At 46.9% G+C, this 23405-nt stretch overlaps 2 protein-coding genes across 2 annotated transcripts in view; both read right to left on the reverse strand.

Annotated features, from left to right (window-relative positions):
* Positions 1–848: 848 nt before the first annotated feature.
* LOC147235857 (SKI family transcriptional corepressor 1 homolog-B-like) lies at positions 849–7899 on the reverse strand. The gene is made up of 9 exons (XM_086144186.1): positions 7645–7899; positions 5429–7123; positions 4859–4934; positions 4667–4729; positions 4313–4375; positions 3248–3322; positions 2835–2909; positions 2178–2243; positions 849–1936 (listed from the first exon to the last, which is right to left on the reverse strand). Exons 2-9 carry the CDS (start codon positions 7082–7084, stop codon positions 1839–1841), a joined length of 2172 nt encoding a protein of 723 aa, XP_086000312.1. The 5' UTR covers positions 7085–7123; positions 7645–7899; the 3' UTR covers positions 849–1838.
* A 6174-nt stretch (positions 7900–14073) lies between these two features.
* map2k5 (mitogen-activated protein kinase kinase 5) overlaps positions 14074–23405 on the reverse strand; it is a 52917-nt gene continuing 43585 nt past the window's right edge. Inside the window, exon 22 of the mRNA XM_086144187.1 lies at positions 14074–17383. Coding sequence (XP_086000313.1) covers positions 17273–17383 — 111 coding nt within the window. The 3' untranslated portion in view covers positions 14074–17272. The remainder of the gene's footprint in view (positions 17384–23405) is intronic.

Below are 23405 nucleotides of genomic sequence, written 5' to 3' on the forward strand. Positions count from 1 at the left end.
CAATGAGCAAAACGATCGATCATAGATAATAAGCATGATTTACACTGAACACACACACACACACACACACACACACACACACTCGGTTAGTTTTTTTTAAACTCATGTTTTCGACCAATTATTATATTTCATTTGATCTAACCCATTCAACTGTATCACTTGTCCTGCAGAGGACCCCAATCCCTCAACAGTAAAACCTTCCGTCAGTCAGATTTGTTTAAAGTTTCATCTTCGAAATGACGAATATGCTTCAATTACAAAGTGATCGGCGACATCGGCCTTTAAATTCAGACCAAACCACCACAGTAACACTTTTCTGCAGAGATGCTGCATGTCAGCGGCGGTCACCTCCTCAGTATTCACAGGGACCAGGTCTCAGCGCGCAGGGGTCAATTTCAGCGACAGAGAATTAACATCCGTCTTGTTGTCAGTGACTTGGTGCCGGTGTCTGGACTCCGGATGAAGCTCCCGAGGACGCATCGCCCCCTCCCTCTGAAATCAATATCTATTAGTTTGTCCCCTCTGACGATTAGATTTCACTATCAGATCAGGCTGCGACCCCCCCCCCCCCCCCCCCCACAACCCACCTCCACCACTTGCACCCCTTCCTCCCCACAACACGTCAAACATCATAAGCGGTGCAGACGTGGATCCCCATCGGCTGTGGGATGCACCTGACGCCTTTCATTCCACCTGTTCGCCGGTAGATGGCAGCATCACACCGGTGACTGCAGAAAGGGAGGAGCAGGAATATTAAATTTGAAAAAAAAAAAAGAAGAAAATGGTCTCACTTTTTTTTTTATTAACGCAGACATGATTACATACATAAATGCAATTTCTGGGTTTGATTGATTTGGATAAATTAAATAGCTGACTGAGAATAATGTAAGGAACGTGTGTGTGTGTGTTTGTGGGTCTGTGTGTATGTGTGTGTGAGGCGAGTGGCAGGATCTCCAGCAGCGTCTTTAGAAAAACAAAAAACAAACAAAACATACAAATAAATAAAAACATCAGGTGACTTTTTTTTTTTTTTTGTCTGACGGTGTTAAACGACCTCGTGGTTCTCCGCTCAGCGCAAATAGTAGATAAAATCTGTCATTAAAATCAATGTCACATGGTGGGAGGACATATAGATATGTTTGTATGTGACCCCCGGGGATGCTGAAATAAGTGCTCTATTCAAAACAATAACCTCTATTATCTGATAGAAATGTGTTTGATTTTTTTTTAATTTAAATTATTTTTCCAGGAAACAGGGTAGCATGGTCAGGTGTCAGAAGTGTCGCCCGTTTAAAGTGCTTCACGACAGATACGGCGGCGGGGAATCCTCTGTGAGCCAAAAAATGAAACTCCCTAACAACTCAAGACGCGTTCAAACCGGGGAAAAGCTCAACAGAGGGGTTTGGAGATCGACGTCACGAGTATACGAGCCATTGCACATCGTCGGCTGTGTGGTATATAGATATTTGCTTATAGTGCTTCTTTACTCTCTGACCTTTCACTCCTTGGTTTGAGCTTCTGTGGAAAAGTGAGCAGCTTCGGACCCCCGAGTCCCCACGATCTCTTCCGCTCAAGAGTTCAGTTTGTCTGGGTCGGGGCGGTGATGGCGGCAGCGGCGGCGGCGGTGGAAGTCACTCCTCCGAACCTTAAGTGCTATGATCGGTGTGTGAGCGTGTCTGCACAGTCCTCGGGGTGAACACATCTGCAGCCCCGAGGCTTGCACATGTGTGTGTGAGTGATTCTTTTTTTCTTCTTCTGTTTTTTTTTTTTTTTTTTGGCTCTGCTAGGGGTGGTGGTGGTGGTGGCGGTGGGAGGGGGGTGCCGGTGGGGTGGGAGAACTACGGGGGGAGCAGCGGGGGTTTGAAGGTGCAGGCTCCGGTGCACTGGCGGGGGGTCAGCATCTTGCAGGAGAAATGGTGAAGGGCGTCGTGAGCTTCTGGGGAGGAACAAGTCCACCAGTGAGAAGAAACGTGACAACCAGGGCCTAACGGTGCGTTCAGGTGCAAGAGGAGATTGTCATTCCCCTTGAACGTCAACACCGACGTCTGACTCATGAACTCACTTTTACAAGAGGTTTCTTTTTTTTTTTTTTTTTTTTTAAAAAGTAGCACTTGCATATTAATCTACAGGCAACAGAGGACATTATTCATGCTCCTATTTGGACCAGTTAAAATTACCTTTCAGCTTCTGCTGTATTGCATAACGAGCCTTTCTCTCTTGGTCCAACTCGCTGCACAAAGTGTCTATCGAGAATAAAATAAATACAAATGGTCACCAAAAAAAAAAAAAAAAAAAGAGTAATAGAAAGGAATGAAACGTGAGCTGCTACATGTAGCATTAGAAGTCGGGGCTGTAACGTATGACATTTGCCCTCCACCCCCTGCCCCCCCCCCCCCTCCATGGTATTTAGAGTGACCCCTCCGTGTACTTGAACCCTGTATTTAAACTACTGTAACGTGAAACCGATCCTTTAACGGGCGGCATTAGTTGCTGTCTACCGCATGTAACCGATACAGCGCGACATAATGGCCTGTCTATTCAATTTTCCAGAGCATGATTTAGAGGAAAATAACCTTTGCAAACAAAACAAGGCGGTTTCAGGTTTCACCTCCCTGGAGAGGGGGTGGGGTGGAGCACGGGGAGGTGGCTGAGTGGGGGTCTGATCGTGAACAACTGTAAAAATAAATACAGTCTGGAAAAAAAAATGACACAAATGGTCATTGTTTGAATATGCAAGTGTCACTTTTCCATTGTTTGGGGTTTTATTCGGATTCTTATTTGGACTTGGGGAGAAAGAACTGGATCCAGAACCCCAGCGAGCGGAGAGAACCCACCTCGGACAATCTGCAGCTGCTGGACCATTTCCTCTCTGTAGGACAACTCCCGCTTCATTTGGTCCTGGAAATTATCTGAGGAGCACCAAAGGCCACGTCAGACACGACACACACACACACACACACACACACACACACACAAACACACAAACAGCCATGATCGTTTGTTTCTTTTCTTTTCAAATACCTACAGTGCAATTACCCAGACTTTTTTCCCCCACATACACTTGGAAATATACTTGTATATGCTTTTATATACCCATATATTTATACTGAGTTTTATTTTTGTTTCTTTTCATATTGATTTTTATACACGTTTTTTTTTTTATCTCGACTCTGTGAGTAGAAGCCACTGGAACGAAGAAGCAATTTCCCCCTTGGGGATCAATAAAGTATTCTGATTTATCCCCTACCTTTTAAATGTTGGAATTCTCTCTCCAGCTTTTTCCTCAACTCCACCTGCTCCACGAGCTGCTTCTGCAACTCCTCTGCAAAAAAAAAAATTAAATATATTCTTACCCATTCAAAATAAAAAAAACAGAAACCACTTATAATTTGAGCGCGGTGCAGAAACGGTGCCACCCCAAGGTCATTGTTTAGAAATTAAAAATTAAATGAATTAGATTTACTTTGGCATATTCCAACTTAAGATGCTGGTTAAGTTTAAAATCTCCTTTCTGTTTTATTTTATTTTTTTATTTTTTGTCGAACGGGAATGGCGACATCAGGTGCGTCTGACAACAAGCGTTTCTCCGCCACCGCGGTAATTGCCAACATGGCCTTGGGGCGTGGGGTGTGTGTGCGTGTGTGTGTGTGTGTGTGTGTGTGTGTGTGTGTGTGTGTGTGTGTCGGTGTGTGTGTGTCGGTGTGGGTTGGGGGGGGCATCGAGACGACGCTGGGGTCCCGAGGTTTTTCCAAGCGTTGTAAAATAATTAGCTGGAGCGCCTCGGGGGCCGCGGCGGCTCTGTTCGTTAAAATATTAATAGCCTTTAAACGATTTCCTCTTTATAATAATAAGTTTGAAAAAAAAGAAACACTCCCCGCGTGTCGTGATTAACCGGTTAACAGCCACGGAAACACATCAGGCCCCCGAGTGGGAACGTCTCAGTGGCGCTTTTTGGCGCGTATTCCTCCGCGGACGCGCAGCCGCTGCCGGAAATCAACCTGCAATTTCCTGCGGATGGAAACGAGTCCAGGACCTATTTCTTTGTGAGTTTTTAATAAAAAATTAACCACCTCAAACGAGGTTAATCCGGATTTATGCATTTTTGAACTCGATGTGAAGAACTTTCATTTTTGCTTTGTGCTAATAAAATCCGGCTTCTTACATTTTTGATAAATAGAAAACGAACGATTGATTTAATATTGTAAACACGCGTCTCTTCTGGCAGAACATGAAATAAAAGAGCCTTCTAAAGGCGCGTGATTATCATAATAATGATTATTATTATTACTATTATTATTATCATTATTATTACCTTTAGCCATGTTCTCCAGATCCCTCTCCCGGACGCTGATGTCGATGCGTAAAGATCCATCTGCTGCGCAAAATAGACCATCAATAAAATTTTAAGAATGAAATCGTCTAATTTGAACAATTGTAATACTAGTTATAATAATGGTAATAATAATAATAATAATAATGATAATGATAATAATATATAAATGATAGTCAATCGCCGAGCTGTGTGTGTGTGTGTCTGTGTGTGTGCGTGTGTGTGTGTGTGTGTGTGTAGGCCTGCACGCCAAACAAACACACACAATTACAGTGCATGGTTGGAAGTGGACACCAGATGGATATTTTTTTTCCAAATAATAAGCCCTTCCTGTACCGTGTCTCTCCTTGTGCTCCTGATAGGACGCAGAGTTATGCTGCTGCAGCTCTGGACGAACAGCTGAAACATAGACAGACATATATTGATTATTGTATGTTTTCAAATATATTTGAAACAAATAAAAAAGAAAAGAGAGAGAGAGTGAGAAAAACACTATTGTGAGAGTGTGTGTGTGTTTAGGGGGGTCACCGTTGGACGTGCGGGGGCTGCTCAACGCGGGTGGCTCTTCCGGGAGCGCCTGTCCGTCCCTTTCACGTACGTGCACCTGCAAATGAATAAATTAATAAATGAATGAATGGATGAATGAAAAATGGAGGGGTTAATAACTGCGCGCCGTGAAATGACGGGGGTCATTTGCGGCTGTTATCCGGTAATTACGGCCTTAATTCTCTCTCATTTTAATTTTCTCTTCTTTTTAAGAAATGGCCTACAATTAAGGGGGAATCAAAGAAAATGTTTATTCATGAGAAAATATTTTAGTTATGTTATTAAGTATTTAATAATAGGAGCGGTGTGTGGGGGGGGGCAGTGAATCCCGGAAGTGGTGAATCATCTTGACAATAAAAACACAGCAAGATGAATTATATAACATATTATAATATTATATATCATCTTTTAGGTCACATAAAATGCAGATTGTAATGTATAATTACAAGAGCAAGTGAAATAAAACGATCTTCATTTGGAGAGGACAATATTAATAATAATAGTAATAATAATAATGTATGGTAAAGTGGCGACACCCAGGTTTTTTCTTACCTCCCGGAGGGGGGAGCCGTGGCCGGCCTCCTCCTCCTCGGACCCGGAGCGCAGCGAGCCCTCCGTGGACGCGGCCCCGGGGCTTGCGGCGGGCCGCTCCTGGCTCTCCTCGGCCGCGGAAGAGGAGGAGGACAGCCGGTCCGGCGGCGGGGAGCCCCGGTCCGTCCCAGGAGAGATCCGGATCTCCTCCTCGTCCTCCTGCCCCCGGTTGGATTCCACGTCCACGTCCGGGTCGTCGTCGTCGTCGTCGCCTTCTTCCTCGACGTCGTCCGCCGCGCTGTCCCGGTCCGGGGACGCGGATCGGTAGCTGGAGCCCTCGCTGGCGAAGTCCGGGGACAGGTAGCCGGAGCGCGGGCCGTAGCCTTCCCGGCTCCCGTAAAGCTTGGCGATGGTCTCGGCGTCTTTGACGACGGGCCGGAAGGCCGAGACGTAGCTGAGCTTCCTCCGCGCCGTCTCGTCCCCGGACTTGTCCTCGTCGCTCCGGGCGTCCCCCGGCGGATGGACGCCGTCTTTGGGCGTGCCGGCGCCGCGGTCCGCCGGCTCCGGGACGCCCGGCAGCTCGGGCGGCTTGGGCGGGGAGCCCGGGTAGGGCGGCATGGGGAGGCCGCCGGCCGCGGGCCAGAACACGGGGAAGGCCGGGTAGAGCGAGTCCTTCGCGGCGGGCCAGAACACGCCGGGGACGGTGGTTTTACCGGCGTCCGGTACGCCGTCGGTCTTTTTGTGACACAGCCCGTAACCCGGGAAGCCGTAGGGGTGGTGGGGGAAGAGCGGCGGGGGGATTTTCTGCAGCATGCCGAAGTTCTTGCTGGGCACCGGGATGACCGGGTAGCTCCGAGCGCCGGCGCCCGCCAGCCCCGCGCCGGTCCCGGCCGGCTCCTCATCGCAGCGCAGCGTCTTGCGCGGGATCTCCGGGGAGCCGCCGTGCACGCCGTGCTTCACCGGCGAGGGCATCCCCGAGCCGCCCAAGGGCAGCGTCCGCTTCCGGCTCCCACCGTTGAACATCGCCTTCACGTCCTCCCACGCGTGGTTCACGTCGTCCGCGGTCTTCTTCTCCGTGAGCTTCAAGTGGCGCCGCCACGAGTTAAAGTTGGCCGCGTCCGGCTGCAGGTACTTGGACTCGGGCGTGCGGTGCGAGTGGAAGATGAACTTATTCGGGGAGAAGTACATGCTGCAGAAGCCGCACTTGATGCACTTGGCGCGGGAGCTGTTGTAGCGCGCCGGGATGAAACTGCCGCGGCAACCCCACGCACATTCGTGGGACACGTCGAACGCGAAGTTCTCCGGCAGCTTGGGCGGCGTGTGCGCGCCCAGGAACGACTTGCACAGCCGTTCGGCCTCCCGTTTGGTGATCATGCCGCAGCGCCGCGACGAGATGGGCATGGCGCCGGCGCGCCGCAGCAGCTCCAGCTGCACCGGCGTGCACTGCACGCAGGTGATGCCCAGCGCCACCCGCCGGTTGTGGATCTCGTTGTAGCTGTAGCTCTTTAGCAGCGTGTTGGAGATCTGCGCCAGGCAAAGGCGCTCCTTGCCGTCGATGACCAGGGACACGATGGGAACCCCGTACAAGGACGTCTCGCTCACCTGGTTGGGCTTGAGCGGGGAGGGCCCGGCGCCGGGCGGGGAGCCCGGGCCGCGGCCGGGCATCGGCGACTCCATCCCTGCGAGGGGCCTGTCAGTCACAGGAGGAAAAGGCCGCTAAAAAAAAACACAACACAAAAAAACAAATAAACATCACGTTAAGATTTGGTTTTTTTTTTTGTTTTTTTTTTGTTGCTTTACTGCGAGGTTCGTCTGGGTTGCCCGGATCCGCTTTTAAATCGGATCAGCGCCTAATGGAGAAACTACTTAAGACTCGGATAAGATCTTTACGCGCGGATCAGGCCAGGTGGAAAAGACGGCCTGAGCCGCGCCAATGCGCTTAACGGAGAGGAAGAGAGCAAGCGGCAGCTCTTAAGCCGATTTTTCCAGTAATTACACAGATCCCGGCAGCGCGTAGTCGACGAGGTATAATTAAAGCTCCTGTAGAGATCAGCCACCATCCGTCCCCGGGTACCCGGATCCCCGGGTCCCCGGGCCCCATCACCTGTGCCCACTTACTTTTTCACGCAACAAATACACCTCTCAACTGCCCAAAAAAGCCGAATAAAAAGTAAAGCGGTGGGAAATTTCACGACTGCCTCTTTAATTTAAACCAACAAAAAAAAAAAGGATAGTACCTTTCAACTCCACCAAAAAAGGGACGACACCCTCCGGTAACGGATGGACCGGAAACGGTAATCAACACGGGGTTGGACGGGGGCTGGAGAGCCGCTGGGTCCGGGAGGAGCGCCGGGACGGGTCTGGCGGTTCGCTGCGAGTCTCCCGTCTTTATTTCAGGTTGTTTGCGCGCAAACGGGACGCCTCCATCCTGCCCGAGCCCACGGAGGTGAATGACGCGCGTAAAAGGAGGTACATGGCACCTCCCTCCATCCCTCCCTCCCTCTCCTCCATCCCTCTCTCTCTCTCTTTCTCTCTCTCTCTATGTCATGATGCGCTTGAACACATCGATGTTGATAATTGTGCAGCAGTGACGCACAAACACGAACTATCCCTTGCACCCCCACGCCGTGCATCACTAAAGTGTAGTGGCGAAAACTCCTTTTCGACGCGAAAACTTCTCTCCGTGGGGAAAAAAAACACACACCAAACCCCCCAAAAAGTTAAACTTGCGGCCATCTGATAGGATTCAACACCGGCTCAGTTGATGTCGATTTTTCAACATCTTCTTCTTCTTCCACGTGATAAAGCAAACCGGATGTGCACAAACAGGACGTGACGTCAGCACAACCAAAACTGCCTTAAGATCTCTATTGAAATATTTGGAGTATGGAGTCATGGTTTTGCACACCTGCAGGGTGGATGTGCAGGTGGAAGTGAACAAATCTGACGATTCGGGAGACCGATCGGCGGCCCCGGAGGGGGGGCGGGTCAGTTCTCAATTCGTGGTGGATTTATATGGATAAACAAATTTGACACGGCCCGCGGGTGCAAAATGCACAAGGGTTTCATCTGCTTCAAAGTGAAGCACTTGATCCAGGTCTGGAGGAGGAGGAAGAGGAGCTCCCCCAGTCCCGGTTCCACTCCTGGTGCTCCGGCCTCCAGCCCCCTGGAGGGCATGAAGGTCAGGTTCTCCGGGGGGTTTCATCACCCGCCCAATTCACCATTGACTAGGAAATGTTTCCTAAACTCCAATTGAAAATATTGAGAATAAAATAATAGTAACAGATGAGCGACCCACATCCGAGATGACCCAAAAGAGGTTTTTCCTAACAGATTTACCAAGTCTGACAGCGTGAGTGTGCGACCTTTTTTTTTTTTTTTTTTTTTTCAAATGTGAGAAAATCTGGTCTCTAAAGATCACAAACACAGGGCAACTGTCTTTTTAAATTATTACTTTTGTTTGTGTGTGTGTGTGTGTTAATGTGTGTGTGCCCGCGCAGGCTTAAAGCCATCCCTCATCTGAGCTTGTTTTGCCTCAAATCACATTTTTCCAAGTTCCTCGTATTAAACTAAATCACTGTTGAGAGAAAAGTATCAACCGCAACAACTGAATGCTTCCCTTATCTTTATCCATTTAATCAGACTAATGAACATTAATGGTTACTAATATCATCGCGGAGTTTTGAGTAATTTGTGTATATTTTAGTCGAGAGTCTGTAATGAGGTGATTAATTGGGGCAGCCTGCATTTATGTGTTTCAGATGTGGACACGTTCATATTTATAACATACTAATTAGCAGGTAGAGTGAATTTAAGCGTTCAAACCAGCTGCTCTTGTTATTATGTATCATAATATATATTACTGACAGGGAAGAGTTTTCCTTTTTCCGGGTGGACAGTAAACGCAACACAGCTGTTTGTTTTTTTTTGTTTGTTTTTTTTGCAACACAGTAAAACAGGATTGCGGGTTGAAATTCGGAATGCTTTTTTTTCTTTTCTGACGACGCGTAGGAGTGTGATGTGAAGCATCATCGTGATGATCTTCATCATCATCATCATCATCATCATCATTAAGCAGCCAGAGCTTCCTGCAATATTGATGCTGAACCTGATCCTCAGCATCCTCTCCTCTTTCAGCATCAAGAGGCTTCCCCCTTCATCCCTCCCTCACCCACCCCTCCACCGCCAATAATTACAATTTTATACTGTAATTATTCCTCGCTTTTTAATTATTTACAGAGCGGGCCTGAATGCAGCCTTTGTCGCTGCTCGTTTCGGGGAGAAACGCGATCCGGCTCGGCGGCGGCGGCGGCGGAGGCCGGGGGTTTTAATTAGACGTTTGAACGGTAATTTCAGGCCGGTTGTTTTGCGGGGACTGCGGGAGACAGATCGCACCGGCGCCGCTTCGTTCGACCTCAGGAGTCGAAACGACCCCTCCATCCCGGGATAAAATATTAATGCACTGCGCGGTGTTGGGATTATTTAACGCGGCGGAAGGAGCGACGGTTCACAACTAAGTTTATTGCCCGGTTGTGAGCTCTCTTTTATTTTTTCCCCATTTAGTTTAATATGAATTAAAGCAAATTTGCAAACCATCTGTGGAGATCGGCTGCCCCCTGTGTCGTTTATAGACATATGTAGAACAACATTCAGTACAAGTACCGGCAAAAAACTTTTTCTTGGATATAACTTTGTACTTTTTCTCATTATTTCCAGCAACGTAATTGTTTGACTTTGTGCTTTTAAATGCCTATTTGACAGGAAATGTATGACATGACGCCCCCTCATGTCGTGATTCTTATCTCCATCACAGTAGCGAAATAATAATATTACTAATAAAAAAATGACAATAATAAAATCGTTATAAAGTCTGTTTACGTAGCTGGTCGATGACGTCACGCTAACCGCGCGTGTAACCGGACTTGCGGGGGGGGGGGATTTCCGGTTCCGTTTTTTTTTTCTTTTTTTTTTTTCCTATTTTTCCACCCACCCACACGCATCAAATGTCACTTAATGTAAAATAAAGATAAAACCAAAGTGTCACCGATCAGGACGGGTTTAATAATGTTTTATAATTAACGGTTGTATCAGCAGCCTGTAAAAACCGGGGCCTTATAAATCCAATTTTACGGGCCAATCGATGCCCCGGGCGGAGGAGGGGGGGCATTGATCCCCGCCCCTCCGGCCGACCCCTTCTTTTTGTTTCCAATGAAAAGAGCATTTCGATTGCACTTTTTTCTTTTTTTTTTATTGGAGGGGAAGATTCCGCCGAGAGGAAAGCGACGGCTCGAAAATTAAACGGTGACATTTTAATTACAGGGCATTGATAAAAAGGAGGGGGGGGGGGGGTGCGGACGCGATAATCAAGTAGGGGACAAAAAAAAAAAAAAAAAGGGGGAAAAAAAAAAAAGTCAACCGGACAATTCAAAGCAGAGCAAGTGGGGAATTTGGGAATTGCGGGATGCGGCGGGGTGCGGGGGTCAAATGAAGACGCATCCCCGAACAATGAGCGGTCAATATCCCGCGGGGTGGTGCGGAGGCGGCGGGGTCCCGCCAGATGAGATCGCGGATCGTCCAAATCCCACCCCTCACACTCCTCCACGCACATACACGTTTTATCATGAGGGGTCACGCGTTGTGCGGGGCCGCCGCGACACGTTACACGAGTGGACGACATGTGTCACCGCCCCCGCGGGCGCCGCCTTAGTTAAAATCGAGCCGGGAGATTGGCGGCACCGCTCAGGCCGAGTTAGCAGGTTTATGAGCCTAAACATTTTGGGCATGTGTGTGTGTGTGTGTATGTGTGTGTGTGTGTGTGTGTGTGTGTTGGGGGTGTAGCTGTAGGCTGCAGAGCCCCCTGAGGTCAGTTCGTGAAATTAGTGGGTATAAATAAAAAATGCAGTGGTTACTTACATGGAGAATCTCACTGTGCACTCTCCTCCTCCTCTTCTGCTGAAGAAATGCATCACACACACGTTTCATCTTCTCTTTATTACAGACTCTGCAAAATGTTTGACACCTTCATTAAAAGCACATCAATTGTGACAAAATGTGCAAAAATGCTCTCTAAACGCGGCAAAGTCGACCTTCTGTTGGCGCAAAAATCAGACTGTTTTGCTCTGCAAAGTTTATGTGCAGCTGATTCAGCATCTTTCCGCCCAGCTGTCTGGGTGGGGGCGGGCGGATGGTCCTCCTCGAGCCACTGCACCGAACACTGACTACAAAACGGCAGACTCCATCTCGTCGAGGTCGCGACTGTCAATAAACTGGGGTTTTTGCGACAAGAGCGCGAGGGGGCGAGGGACCCGACCGTATCCGTGTTGAGGATTCTGGCACGTTTGGCCACGACAGGGCCTGATACGGACGTCCTCCATCGCCCTGCGTGAAGACACACTCCTCCTCGCACACTATTTAAAAACATAAAATATTCTTAACCTCGACATCTTCATCCCCGCTACCTCCCGTCTTTTCTTCAATGTCGCCGTAAAAATAAACGAGTAGAATCACACCTGAAAGCGGCTTTCAGGCGCAAATTCCGAATTAATTAGCCTCCGAATCGGCGCGGTGCTCGACGGCGTCGGGGGTCTGAGGACTTTTTTCTCAACCATCCAATGGATGTGAGAGACGTGAATGAGAAAAAAGAAAGCGGCAGGTCAAAACTTTGAGTTGCCGAGGTGAGCGGGACCTCTCTCCGATGTCTGCGGCGTCGAGTTCAAACCGGCCGTCCTCTTTCCTGGGGGCGAACACAAGGACGAGCTTCATGACTCGTAGTTTGTATATTCTGAATTCCCGATTACCGGCTCAGACCGATTGGTGTTTGCATCGCAAGGTAGAAGGGGGGGGTCTGCCGCCTCACCATCTCGCCATCAAACAAACCTGAAAAGGGAGCGGTTGCAGAAGGATGGTATATAAAAGAATGAAAAACTACCCGTCCTTCTAATTTCCGCCGCTCTTTTGAGAACGCGTAGAAGCCAACACGTGGTGTCAGGGACTGCCGTTGTTCACAGCGCCGCTGCGAATCTATACGTGACGACCGACAGATGCAAGCCCCGCCGCAACTCGCGTCAATTAAAGTGTACAAGGTCTCCGGTGAACGAACAGAATATCGCTAACGGTAAGTAAAACAATGAGACGGCGAGAACTCCGGTAAACGCGCTGAAAACGCAGAGACCTTGTGGGTCTTTTGTGAATCCGTCGGGATAAAGCCTTTTCGAAGGCGATGGTGTCACTGCCGTGGCACTGTCCTCCGCGCAGTCATGCGGCTTCTGGGCCTGAAAGATCCAAAGTTATTATTTCCATTTCAATCGGCCTTTTTAAATTGGTCATTCCGTATTGAAGATCTCCCCCCCCCACCGAACAATGATCTCAAATCCTGACCATTTCTGGACAGCCTTCATCACAGCAGGCTAGTTAGCCCTTTGCTAACCCAGATATCATCATCAGCATAGAAGGAAAGCTCTCTTTTGTTTATAGATATTTCAAATGAGTACTTTCCATCCAACGTATCCGCCTGTGTATCTTGAATGCGTGGCTCGGCTGGGGCTCGTATTTTTCGCAACGTGCCATCTTGAAAAATGAAACGTTGCCGTCCGAGTGTGTTTAAAACTCCAAAGAAACGACGTAATCTTCTAAGGTGCATTTTAATCACCTTTTCTCAGGTTAATGAATGTTTTTAATAAGCAAGGACGAGGCTCCTGTTAACTAAAGGTTGACTAAGATTAATTATGAAATGCAAATTTGACGGTGAACTTCAGAAACCGGGGTGCCCACAGGTTTCGGGAGACTCGGCGCCGACCACATCTAAACGTCCAGCCTGTTAATGAAGGGACAGCGACGGAGCGCTTGGCGTGAAGTCACGTGACGTCGGAGGCGCCGTCCTCAAAGTGTCCAGAGCCTTGTTAATGGGATTTTAATGAGGACGCCATCAAGCTGCCTGAATGAGCTTTCACCTCACGCGCGCACATAAAGAACCCGAGGACGGGGAGCTGCCGTTTCACGGGGGGAAAAAACAATACAGACTTAAATAATTTCCAAAATGAGAACCCTCTGAAGAAGGAAAACGTTTTGCGGGGTAATAGAAGAACAGGCTCGGAGTTTGTCCGAGGGCGGGGGTTCAAAATCACAATAAATCTCCTGAAAAGAGCGCGACACGTCTCAGCGAACATCCAGGTCCGCGGTGGGAGTTTTCACCCCAGCAACGATGTCCGTCATCATGACGACACGGGACTTTCAGTGCAATCCCGATATCTGGAGTCAATGGTATCAATAAGTTAGCTGCAAATATCGTAATGCTTGAGAAGGTGATTGGACGGGGGCGCGGTTTACCGGTCACCTGTCAATCACTGGACACCTAGTCTCTCTCGCCGACGGACAATTTCGTCTTCAATGAACCATCTCATTGTTTTTGGACCGTTGGAGGAAGATGGATAATCCAAGAGGGTGAACATGGGGACTCCACAGAGACCCTGGTCTGGCTGGATTTGGATCTTCAAGCTACAGCGGCTATCAGAAGTGACAATTCGGGTGAAGCGGTGGTAAGATTCTTACCTGGAGACGCCGTCCTCTCCACTCCGAGTCTTTGTGAAAGTAATGGGATTTCCTCTTCGCTATGAAACCGTCAAGAACCTGAAGAAACAAATCAGTCAAAGTACTGAGTCGCCTCACTGTTTACTGTTGTGTTTTAATACTTTTAACTTTATTTTTACATTGTGTTCAGAGTATGTGCCAACAGGTGACTACAGAAAAGGCCTTGATCAGCAAGTCAGACCGGGATTCACTGACTTCCTGTTTTATGATGTAAGTAGTAGAAATAAAAAAAAGGATATGAGTGATATCCTCCATATACTGGAAGATGTGAAAAGAAAAAGAAATCCCACAGGCTTCACTCATATTCTAAGAATCCGAGAACACGCTCCACAAACAGAAACAGACTGCAACACTTTTTACATTTCAGGTAAACGTAGTAAACTTTCAACAGTGAAGCAGAACTGGAATAAATATGAAGTGACAAAGGGCACGTGGAAAAATATTGTGGAAAATTTTACAAAATAATAATAAAAAAAACAAACAAAAAAAAAAAACAACAACAACAAACAGACTTGTTTTTGTGAAAGCAGTGTGTAAATTCAGAGTGGATTCGGGGATCTGGTCCTCCTGGAAACCTTCCCTCCGTTGTTTTAATCTCAAGTCAGGTGAAGGTTACGAAACACAAGACGGGCACATTCATCTGTTTTCAGGACCCGTTCTGGTTTCTTGGGATTTTCCTCCTAGATGTCACCCCTTGCTAATAAGGGAGGTATTTTGACGCAAAATGCCGTGTTAATAAACGCAAAACGAGTCACTGCAAATTACTGTACTACTAATACAGTGAGAGAACAGGGGCGCGGGGGGTGATGGGGGCGTAAAGCACAAATGTCAGGAAGCTTCTGTGCCCGCAAGCAACATAAATGAGCTGCAAGACGAGGGACAGCAGTGTGAAATGTCACACGCGTCGGGATCACGTAACCCATTCATCAAGGAACCAAGTTTTGCTGCTGACGCGCCGATCGAAAGGCACGATCGGATGCTTTCCCGTCCGTGTCGTCACCTGTTGGAAGAGCAGCAACGCGGTGAGTGGTTCCCCTCGACCCAGTTTCATTCCCATTCCAAGCCCATCATGGTTCCGCTGCGTTCCAATAGGTTCCTAACCAACACACACACTCATTCTGATTCATGAAGATTCGGTTGACAGTGAACACCGATCTGATATTGTGTTTTGAACGAGAAATGTGTATATTTCTCTCGCCTGGCTACTGTTGAAAGTACTAAGGGCTCAGGATCCACTTGGAACTTGTGTGTCTTGTGGCATTGGGACACAGCGCCTCTTAACCTGTCATAAACACACACACACAAGTGCGCAATCTCTGCAGAGGGAGGATCTGTTGCACAGGAGAAAATGCATCATTAAGCAGCAGAAAGTCAAACTCAATGGGTCAATTGAACAGGTTAAAAAAAAAAAAAAAAAAAAAATCAAACCCGTGATATAGAAAATGTGGTTTCAGGCTCGAAAACATGAGAAATTCAAAATGCACGGCTCTACACCTGTGAAGGCCGACGAGGAACACACACACACACACACACACACAGGAAGAGAAACTCCACATATGTAGTCATGTTCGTGTTAAAATGAGAGAGCAGATTGAGATATTCCGTGTGTGTGTGTGTGTGTGTGTGTGTGTGTGTGTGTGTGTGTGTGTGTGTGTGTCCTCGGCAAGCGAAAGGTTATCAAGGTAGAGAAGGCGATCGGCATTGGAATGAGAGAATGACACGTCAAGCCTTTTCCCGTATCCCTGACATCCTTTTCAGGCGACGGCTGCACTGCAGAAATCAAGTTACCGCTGGCTGCTTTCACTTCGCCTCCGCGGAAGGGGAGGCGTTTAATTGCACTTGAGCGCTGCACATTCCACTGGCTGCACATAAAGACCCTGTCAAAGCATTCACAGTCACTTAAGCCACCGCGTCTGCTTCAGTTGTGGAAAATCCATATAATTCGCCATTTGGCTGGTCAATGGTCTTTGGTGTGAAGTGACTGCATTAATGGTTTTCATTGACAATAAATCTACTGATCTCATTAGACGACACAGTATCTCAGGGTATTCGGTGATATATCTTATAAACGGAGGATAAAGCAATTATTGAAACTGAAAAAGTGGTTTGGTTTTTAGGGGGAAGCGTAATCTTTTTTTTTTTCCCCAGCTCCTACATTGTCAACCATCCGTAATTTCTCTTGCACTTAAGAAAAACAAAATGCAAATAAATGAAAGTCGAGGTCTGTTTCAGCACTATTTCCTCTCCAGTAGTTCGTTGAGGGGGGAAGAGAGGGAGGGAAGGAGGGAGGGGGTCGTGCTGGTGTTCCCCGGGATCAATGTTCCAGAGGAGCCATGTTCCCCGGGTTCAATATTTTCTCAACTCACGTTAGCCCAAGTCGCGGGTTACGGGTTCGCAGCTCTGGAACGTCGAACCACGGTAACACTGACGCGCATCCCCTCTCATTCAGTGGCATCCGATGTCAACAAAGTCTACACGGGATCTGGTCTTTCAAGTCACTCGCATTTTAAATTCAAAAAATGGTCTCGGTACTTCGGTCGGCCGTACAACTGCCGGGGAAGCGGCCTTCTTCCTCGCTTCGTCGGGGAAGAAACAGCCATACGGACACTAAGGACCTGCAAACCAATCTCCTTCTCTGGGTTCTGGGATAATTTACAGTTTTTGTGTTGGTGATGGTGGTGGTGGTGGTGGTGGTGGGGGAGCATTGCTTGGGAAGAGACAACCTAACCCGACCGTGCTGAGGTAATAAATCACATCACTGGTCCTAACAGGTGCACACAGGGGCAGATACTCACAGGTGAAAACCTTGACATTCACAAGAGGGCTGTCAACAGTTCAGTAAAGCACGAGACGGCGATCAGAGATACCATCGCAGGAAAAGAACAACAGCCTCGGCGGCGTGTTGTCGTTTTACACTTTGAAAATGATAAGTTTTGTGAAAATCCCTTCCTGTCATCACTCCCGAATCGGAAGGTCCGATGCATTTCACGGTACTCCTGGGCCGGAAGCAACAGGGTGAGGTCGCTGCTGAACTCTGCACGTTTCTGAATGCAGAGCGTAATGTTACAGTTCAAGGGAGGTGGCCTCTTCATCGCTGTGGCATAAAAAGTGCAGCTAAATGTAGAATTACTCACACGAAAAGTCTTAAAGAGCGTAACAATCTTTGTCCGGCGACAGTCATTTTTGCACAGTGCAATCTGACCCTCCTTGACCCGGAAGCCTTCCGCAAGAGTTCAGAGTTCGGGATGGGACGTGGCGGTCGAAAAGGCGAGGGCGGCATCACATGCGGCCCTGAGCCTGCTGCACTCGTCTCTCCTCCAAACAGCGACAAACCCACATCGACACGACCTCCGCGTTCCCGTCGTTGTACTGGACGATGAAGGAGTGATCCTGAAAACAGAGCATAGAGAGAGGGTTCAATGACTGCTTCGATAGACATATTGGTTTATGAAGATCGAGAAAAAAAAATCAGACGTTTCTCATGCCCAAAGACGTCTTTGCGGGAGAAAAATGTAAAAAGCTGAAATAACTTAATCATTGCTTTTCCGAAACACAAAGACAAACGATTGATTGTCAATATTGTTGACTTTCTGATGGAAGTATCACATCTCTCAGCTTTTTTGGAACAGTAATATTCAACTCAATCACTTTTAAAAAGTTTATTTGTAACCCATTTGAAATATGAATAATACATAAAAAGATATTTTTCATTAATATGTATAAGTGTTTTTTCAATAATGCAAAAACTGCATGAATTATTGTGCCTTGGTGTTTCTGAGTGTTCGCCGTTTCTCCCCCCGTCTGCTGTTCCTGTGACGGAACAGCAATCAATAGCAAATTAAACCGCTGGAAGTCAGAAAACTCAGGTTTCTACGCGCGTGTTTTACAGCCGCATCTTTTATGATCAATTCTATTATTGACAGACTGGAGCCACAAACGACCACAGCGGCTCTAAAACGCCGTTTAGTTTTACTCCTATAATTATTCCAAAACATTTATCAAAGAAATAATAATAAAAAAAACGACAAATAAAGCAAACAGGAAGATCATTAACCACATTAAATAGATTCTGTATCACACTCTCGGCGTAACGAGTGTGTTTACAGAAAATCCTTTCGATCCCCGCAACCTTCCGAACGGATGCCCCGACATCCCTTTTCTGCTGACGCTAACACTTCTGCTGGATGCTAGCTTGGCTAATCTAACTCGAGCGGTGGGGCGGGAACACGCGTCAACGCCCGTGACGTCTCAATAGCACCGTTCCCAGCTTCGACGGGGGGGAAGACCGGATTCTGGGGTCACGAAGGTTGGGGGGGTAGGGGTCAAAGGTGAGGGGGGGGGGCGGGTTTGACAGTGAGACTAATCAAGCAAAGCTGACGGTGAATTTCATCCTTGTCGTCTGGATGTCCAATTAGTTAAACAACGGTGTGGTCGGCCGGTTTAAATGAATTTGTCAACATCAATTTTAACAGTCACCCCTGAACAACGAGGGATTGTTGCTGTCGTCCCCTGTTAGCGGGAGACTGCAGGCAGAGCGCCGTCCGAACCCGTGACGTCCAGCTGCGTTTAAAGGCTCCAAGGGAAGGCAGCAGAAGCAAAGTGCTGAAATAAAAAGTCTAGGGGCGAAAAATGAGTAGCATCGGGCGAATAAATATATAATCTGATAACAGCGAATTGGTATTGTTTATTTAATGAAGAAGAAACAGAGATTTTGCGAGATTTTTCGTTTCCCGTCCTGTGATGGATAATTGAAACGGTGGACATTCGGGAGAAACGCATTCTCATAACGCCGACCTTTAAGAGTTCCAAGTATTACGTGATGGCACCCTTTAAACTGCTGCCATTTATTTGATGAACTGGTGAAAAACAGAGAGCACGTGCAGATTGTTTTTGGAAGGTCGAAGGATCCACCTTCAAGGTTAAAGCACACCTTACAAGTGAGGGCCAGGATATTCTTCCGATCGTATTTATCTCTGCTGAAACCGAGAACCCTGATCAAAACAGATGTCCGGTAACGGACAAGGATTTTACGGCCTGCGCACAATCCGTCGGCGGATGTGATATTCAGTAACGCAAGTATACAGGACTGTCTCTGAAAATTAGAATATTGTGATAAAGTTCTTTATCTTCTGTAATGCAATAAAAAAAAAAAAAACTTTTTCATAATATTCTAATATTTTGAAATAGGATTTTTGACTTTTCTTAAGATGTAAGCCATAATCAGCAATAATAAAAGATATGGAATATTTCAGTTGATTTGTAATGAATCCAGAATATATTTGTTTTTGTAATTGCATTGCAGAAGATAAAGAACTTTATCACAATATTCTAATTTTCTGAGACATTCCTGTAGAAGCAGCTGCTACAAAGAACCCGCATATAAACTTCACCCCTGCATTGAACTGAATGCTTTTCACTATGCATGTATTAAAATCAAAAGGACACACGTTGCCCAACCACTACGTCACGTTTAGTTTGGTTGTAGTTTCATACTTCAGGGGGAAAAAAAAAAAAAAAAGCAAACATATGTGCTCCAATTCTGCACAAAGTGTAGAGTTGCGAAGGACCGGGGGAGCCCCATCAATCGTCTTGTCCTTCTAATGGGCAGCTGGGGTTGACTCAGTCTGAGGTTAATTACTCTCGTGTCAGTGAGTGTGTGTGTGTGTGTGTGTGAGATGGGCCGGGTGTGTGCGGCCGAGTCCCCCTTTGAGCTGAACACTGGTCTCATCTATCATTCCTCCTTTCCTTGATGCAGCGGGCGTGATGATAAAGGAGCAAGTCCGGAGTGATGTTAAAATCCGTCTCTCCGCCCGGCTCCACAGGCCGGCCGCCTCCACCGGAATGCCACTCAGACAGAGGAGCGAGGCTTTGGCTCGGCGAAACGCACCTGAACCCACGTCTTCACACCAGCGAAGCCACGTTATCTGAGGCCAAACAACCACAACCTGCTTCTATGCCTGCGATGCTGATGAGGAGTTTCCCTGAAGCTGTCCTTCAGTCCGTCTCAGCCTTTCATCCTCCTCCGGTCGGGACTGAAAAGCGCCTGCTGACAGAAAGTAGGTCCGAGAAAAGACCGACCGAGCTGACGGAAAGCGATCGTCGGAATGGCGGCGAAATATACTCAAGGCTGCTTCGACGGTCGAGAGCGCCATTTCAGTTCCGCAAGAATGAAATGACACAAAACCAAACTCTTCCAGGAATAGAAATGCAGACATTTGAATCGATCAACTAACTAAGATTGAATTCGGCGACGGGAATGAAAATATTGTCAAATTTCTGACTCTTGGTTCTATTTAATTGACCCTCAAAGACGTATTAAAAGCTGCCAGGTTGTATTAGTGCATTAAATAGAGATGAAAAAAAAAAAAAATCACAAATATGGAGTGCATTGGCGAAAAGACCCGAACCTTTTGGCTTCGTTACACAGGCGGCCACGAGCTGCGAGGGGGTCAACTCGAGCTGCTTCCTTCTCTTATCGTCTGCCTTCTATCAAAAATATAAAAATTCCCGAAGTGGTCAAACGATCAAGTACTTTGCAAGAAACATGCAGAGATTTAAGAGGAAAAAAAAGGAAACAACCAAAATGAAGACGATTTGTGAGGGCGACACATGAGCTTTTCTGGTATTTAATCGAACAGGTGTATCTTGTTGTGGCTTGCAGTGTGTATGTGTGCGTGTGTGTGTGTGTGTGTGTGTGTGTGTGTGTGGGCTCTGAGGTTGGAAAACCCCGTTTTCAGATTCCTATCAAGGGTGCATATCAGCTGTCAAAGTCGAGGTCTCATGAATACAGGTACGCGCACACTTGGGCGCTTTATAATTACTCGCAATATACTGTAAGGAAGAAGTTATAAATATAAAGTGGAAAAACTACAGCGGGGTCAGCGAAGGTGTTCTTCCTTAGCAGCGTATAGACAGAGGTGAGGGAGGGGGGCTTCATTTAAAAGCTACATTAATCACCGTCTGGCCACATCAAGACGGGATAACCACTGGAAAACGTTTCTTCTCCAACTCAAACGGCTAAAAAAACCCAGGGGAAATTCAACCTTACTCTTTAATTGTCTGTAGTCTTTGACGGGGTCTGTTAAATCTAAGATTAATTCATGCTATTTTAAATAACTGTATGATTAATACCCTCAGAACAAATTAAAAAAAAAAAAAAAAAAAAAGGGAGAGTTTGAGGCAATTACAACCAGCAACTGGTTGTCACCTCATTAGAAGAGCTTTGCAAGAAACATGAGTGGGTGTCAGTGTGTGTGTGTGTGTGTGTGTGTGTGTGTGTGTGTGCCAGACAAAAGGAAAGGTGAAAAGGTAGAAAGAATAACTGTTTTTTTTTCCCCAGACTTACATGTTAATCACTCGCTCCCTCTGGAAACTGGCAAGCACCGGTTGCAGAGAGTATGAACACTTGGTATGAGCCGCGATACTTCGGCTTGTCTTAATGCGCGGGGAACAAGGGAAAACTTCTCCTATGACTGTTACGACAACGCCATTACCCTTCGACTTAATGATCCAAGCACCTAATGCCTCTTTCAAAACTATCAGTGGCTTTTCCAAAAAAAAAAACAAAACAAAACAAAAAAAAACCCCAAACATCTGCACAGTAAGGCAGGGATTTCTCCAGATAGTCATCAATAAATGAGCCAGAGCACTAAATGTTAGCCATCGAAATGGAAAAGGTAAAAAAAAAATAAAAAAAAAAATACAAAAAATAAACTCAAGGGGTTACAGGCATCATTGGTTTCATGGCCTAGTTTATTTTTCAACCAACTACTAAGAACTGAACAACTACTATTTCTGTTGTCACTGTGTTCAGAGAGCTTGTGTCGCTGCTGAACGATCTAATCCAACAAGTAAGTCACTACCTATTTCTATTGTAAGTCACTTTGGATAAAAGCGTCTGCCAAATGCAGTGTAATGTAATGCAATGTAACTACCGTAGCTTCCGCTCACGGTAGTCAAGTCGGCGTTAGCAAGGATGTACTCTCACATGGTTTCTCTGCGCCATTTCGGTGCTGCGTTAGCGCCGTACTCAAGTCTGGATTTTCACGGTACAGGGGCTGCTTCACATTTACATTTGACCAGTAGTGATCCAAGTCCACCTTGCAGCAGCAACAGTAGCCCTAAGAAGACGTCACCGGGGAAACCGGGTGAGGCGCAAACATCCCAGGGTATCTAAGACATTTGTAGGGCCCGTCTTACTGACCAATCGAACTTGCGTCGGTTTCTTCAAGCTAGCCTGGAGGTGGCGGTTGTAGCGACTCTAAGAGGTGTCTTCTAAATTCTTTAAAATTCAATGCAGGCTCATCGTTTTAATATAACTATCAATACAGAAATGTCTAGTGTATTACAGCAAAAAAAAGTTACTTTGTGGGGAAACGACTTGAGGTAAAAGTACAACTTGAATAGCCATGCTAAGCTTTCATAGCAACCGCTCTCTTGCTCCATTGCTTGTTAAGCCAAGTATCTCGGATTTTAAGGTTTATGCAAACTCCTATTATGTCAGAGATTTTTTGACGCTTATGTGAAAAAGGCCGATCAGCCTGCTGCCTTCGACTGTCCGCTCCACCTGTCGTTCAGAAAGATGTTTCAGAAAGAGCCAGCCCGCCCCGTGCCGGTACGTGTGAATGGGATTCTTGACCCAAGGGTGAAATGTGAAAAAATTTGGAAGAGGAGGTGGTGACAGGAAAGTTTCAGGGAGGAGACAACAGTGATTTTGGCAAGACCCTGAGAGGACGTTGTGACCTCAAAAGTGCGATGATATGTAAGCATGAATGTGAAAATGCTTTTCCCACATGGTGCTGTGTCAACAGCGGCAATTCCTCAGGTGATAGCGCTCATAAAGTTTCGAGATGACAAAACCATCGCGGCTGAGATTTTTTTTTTTTTTTAAAAAGCAACATGTGTGATATGTCGTACATTTGCGCTTTCGGGACAATTTGTTGCTCGCTGCAGCCAAACTGCAGAGTGTCCGAAATGTTGCGCCTGGTTAGTTAAATTATGCAGAATGAGGCGTCTAGAGGTGAGGAGGGAGAGAGGAGCTGGTCTGCTCATCACGACATTGTGTCTGCAGTACCGCCACGAAATTGTTCGGTCAAAATTCGGTCAAAAAAGCCGCCTTGTGCAGCTTTTATAATATGCTGATGTGCTCCATAATGGCTACATGAAAATGGTCAAAAATTGGAATGGTCGAATGGAAAATTTTAATATTGGCGTCTTGATCAAAACTTGATGCTCAGCTTCTGCCTTTGTGTGAATGTGTGTGTGTGTGCATGCGCGTTAGTTTAGGGACAGCACAAGATAGGAGGGATTCTTTTGTGATAGACCGAGGGGCTCATCTGGTGTCTGTGGGGTCGAAGGAGGGGTAGCGAATTTGTCTGTGCGCACGCCTATGAATAGAAAAGCAGAACGGGAG

The sequence above is a fragment of the Fistularia commersonii genome, chromosome 3, assembly GCF_037954325.1.
Source record: "Fistularia commersonii isolate RoL2024-O1a breed Wild chromosome 3, RoL_Fcom_v1.0, whole genome shotgun sequence".
NCBI lineage: Eukaryota > Metazoa > Chordata > Actinopteri > Syngnathiformes > Fistulariidae > Fistularia > Fistularia commersonii.

What these genes read in the sequence shown, in the direction of transcription:
- LOC147235857 (XM_086144186.1), bottom strand. Translation starts at nt 7,084, where the DNA reads ATGGAGTCGCCGATGCCCGGCCGCGGCCCGGGCTCCCCGCCCGGCGCC. An exon ending in GGAGCACAAGGAGAGACACG is followed by an intron (nt 4,376 to 4,666) that starts GTACAGGAAGGG and finishes TATTTTGCGCAG; the next exon opens with CAGATGGATCTTTACGCATC. An exon ending in TCTGGAGAACATGGCTAAAG is followed by an intron (nt 3,323 to 4,312) that starts GTAATAATAATG and finishes TTTTTTTTGCAG; the next exon opens with AGGAGTTGCAGAAGCAGCTC.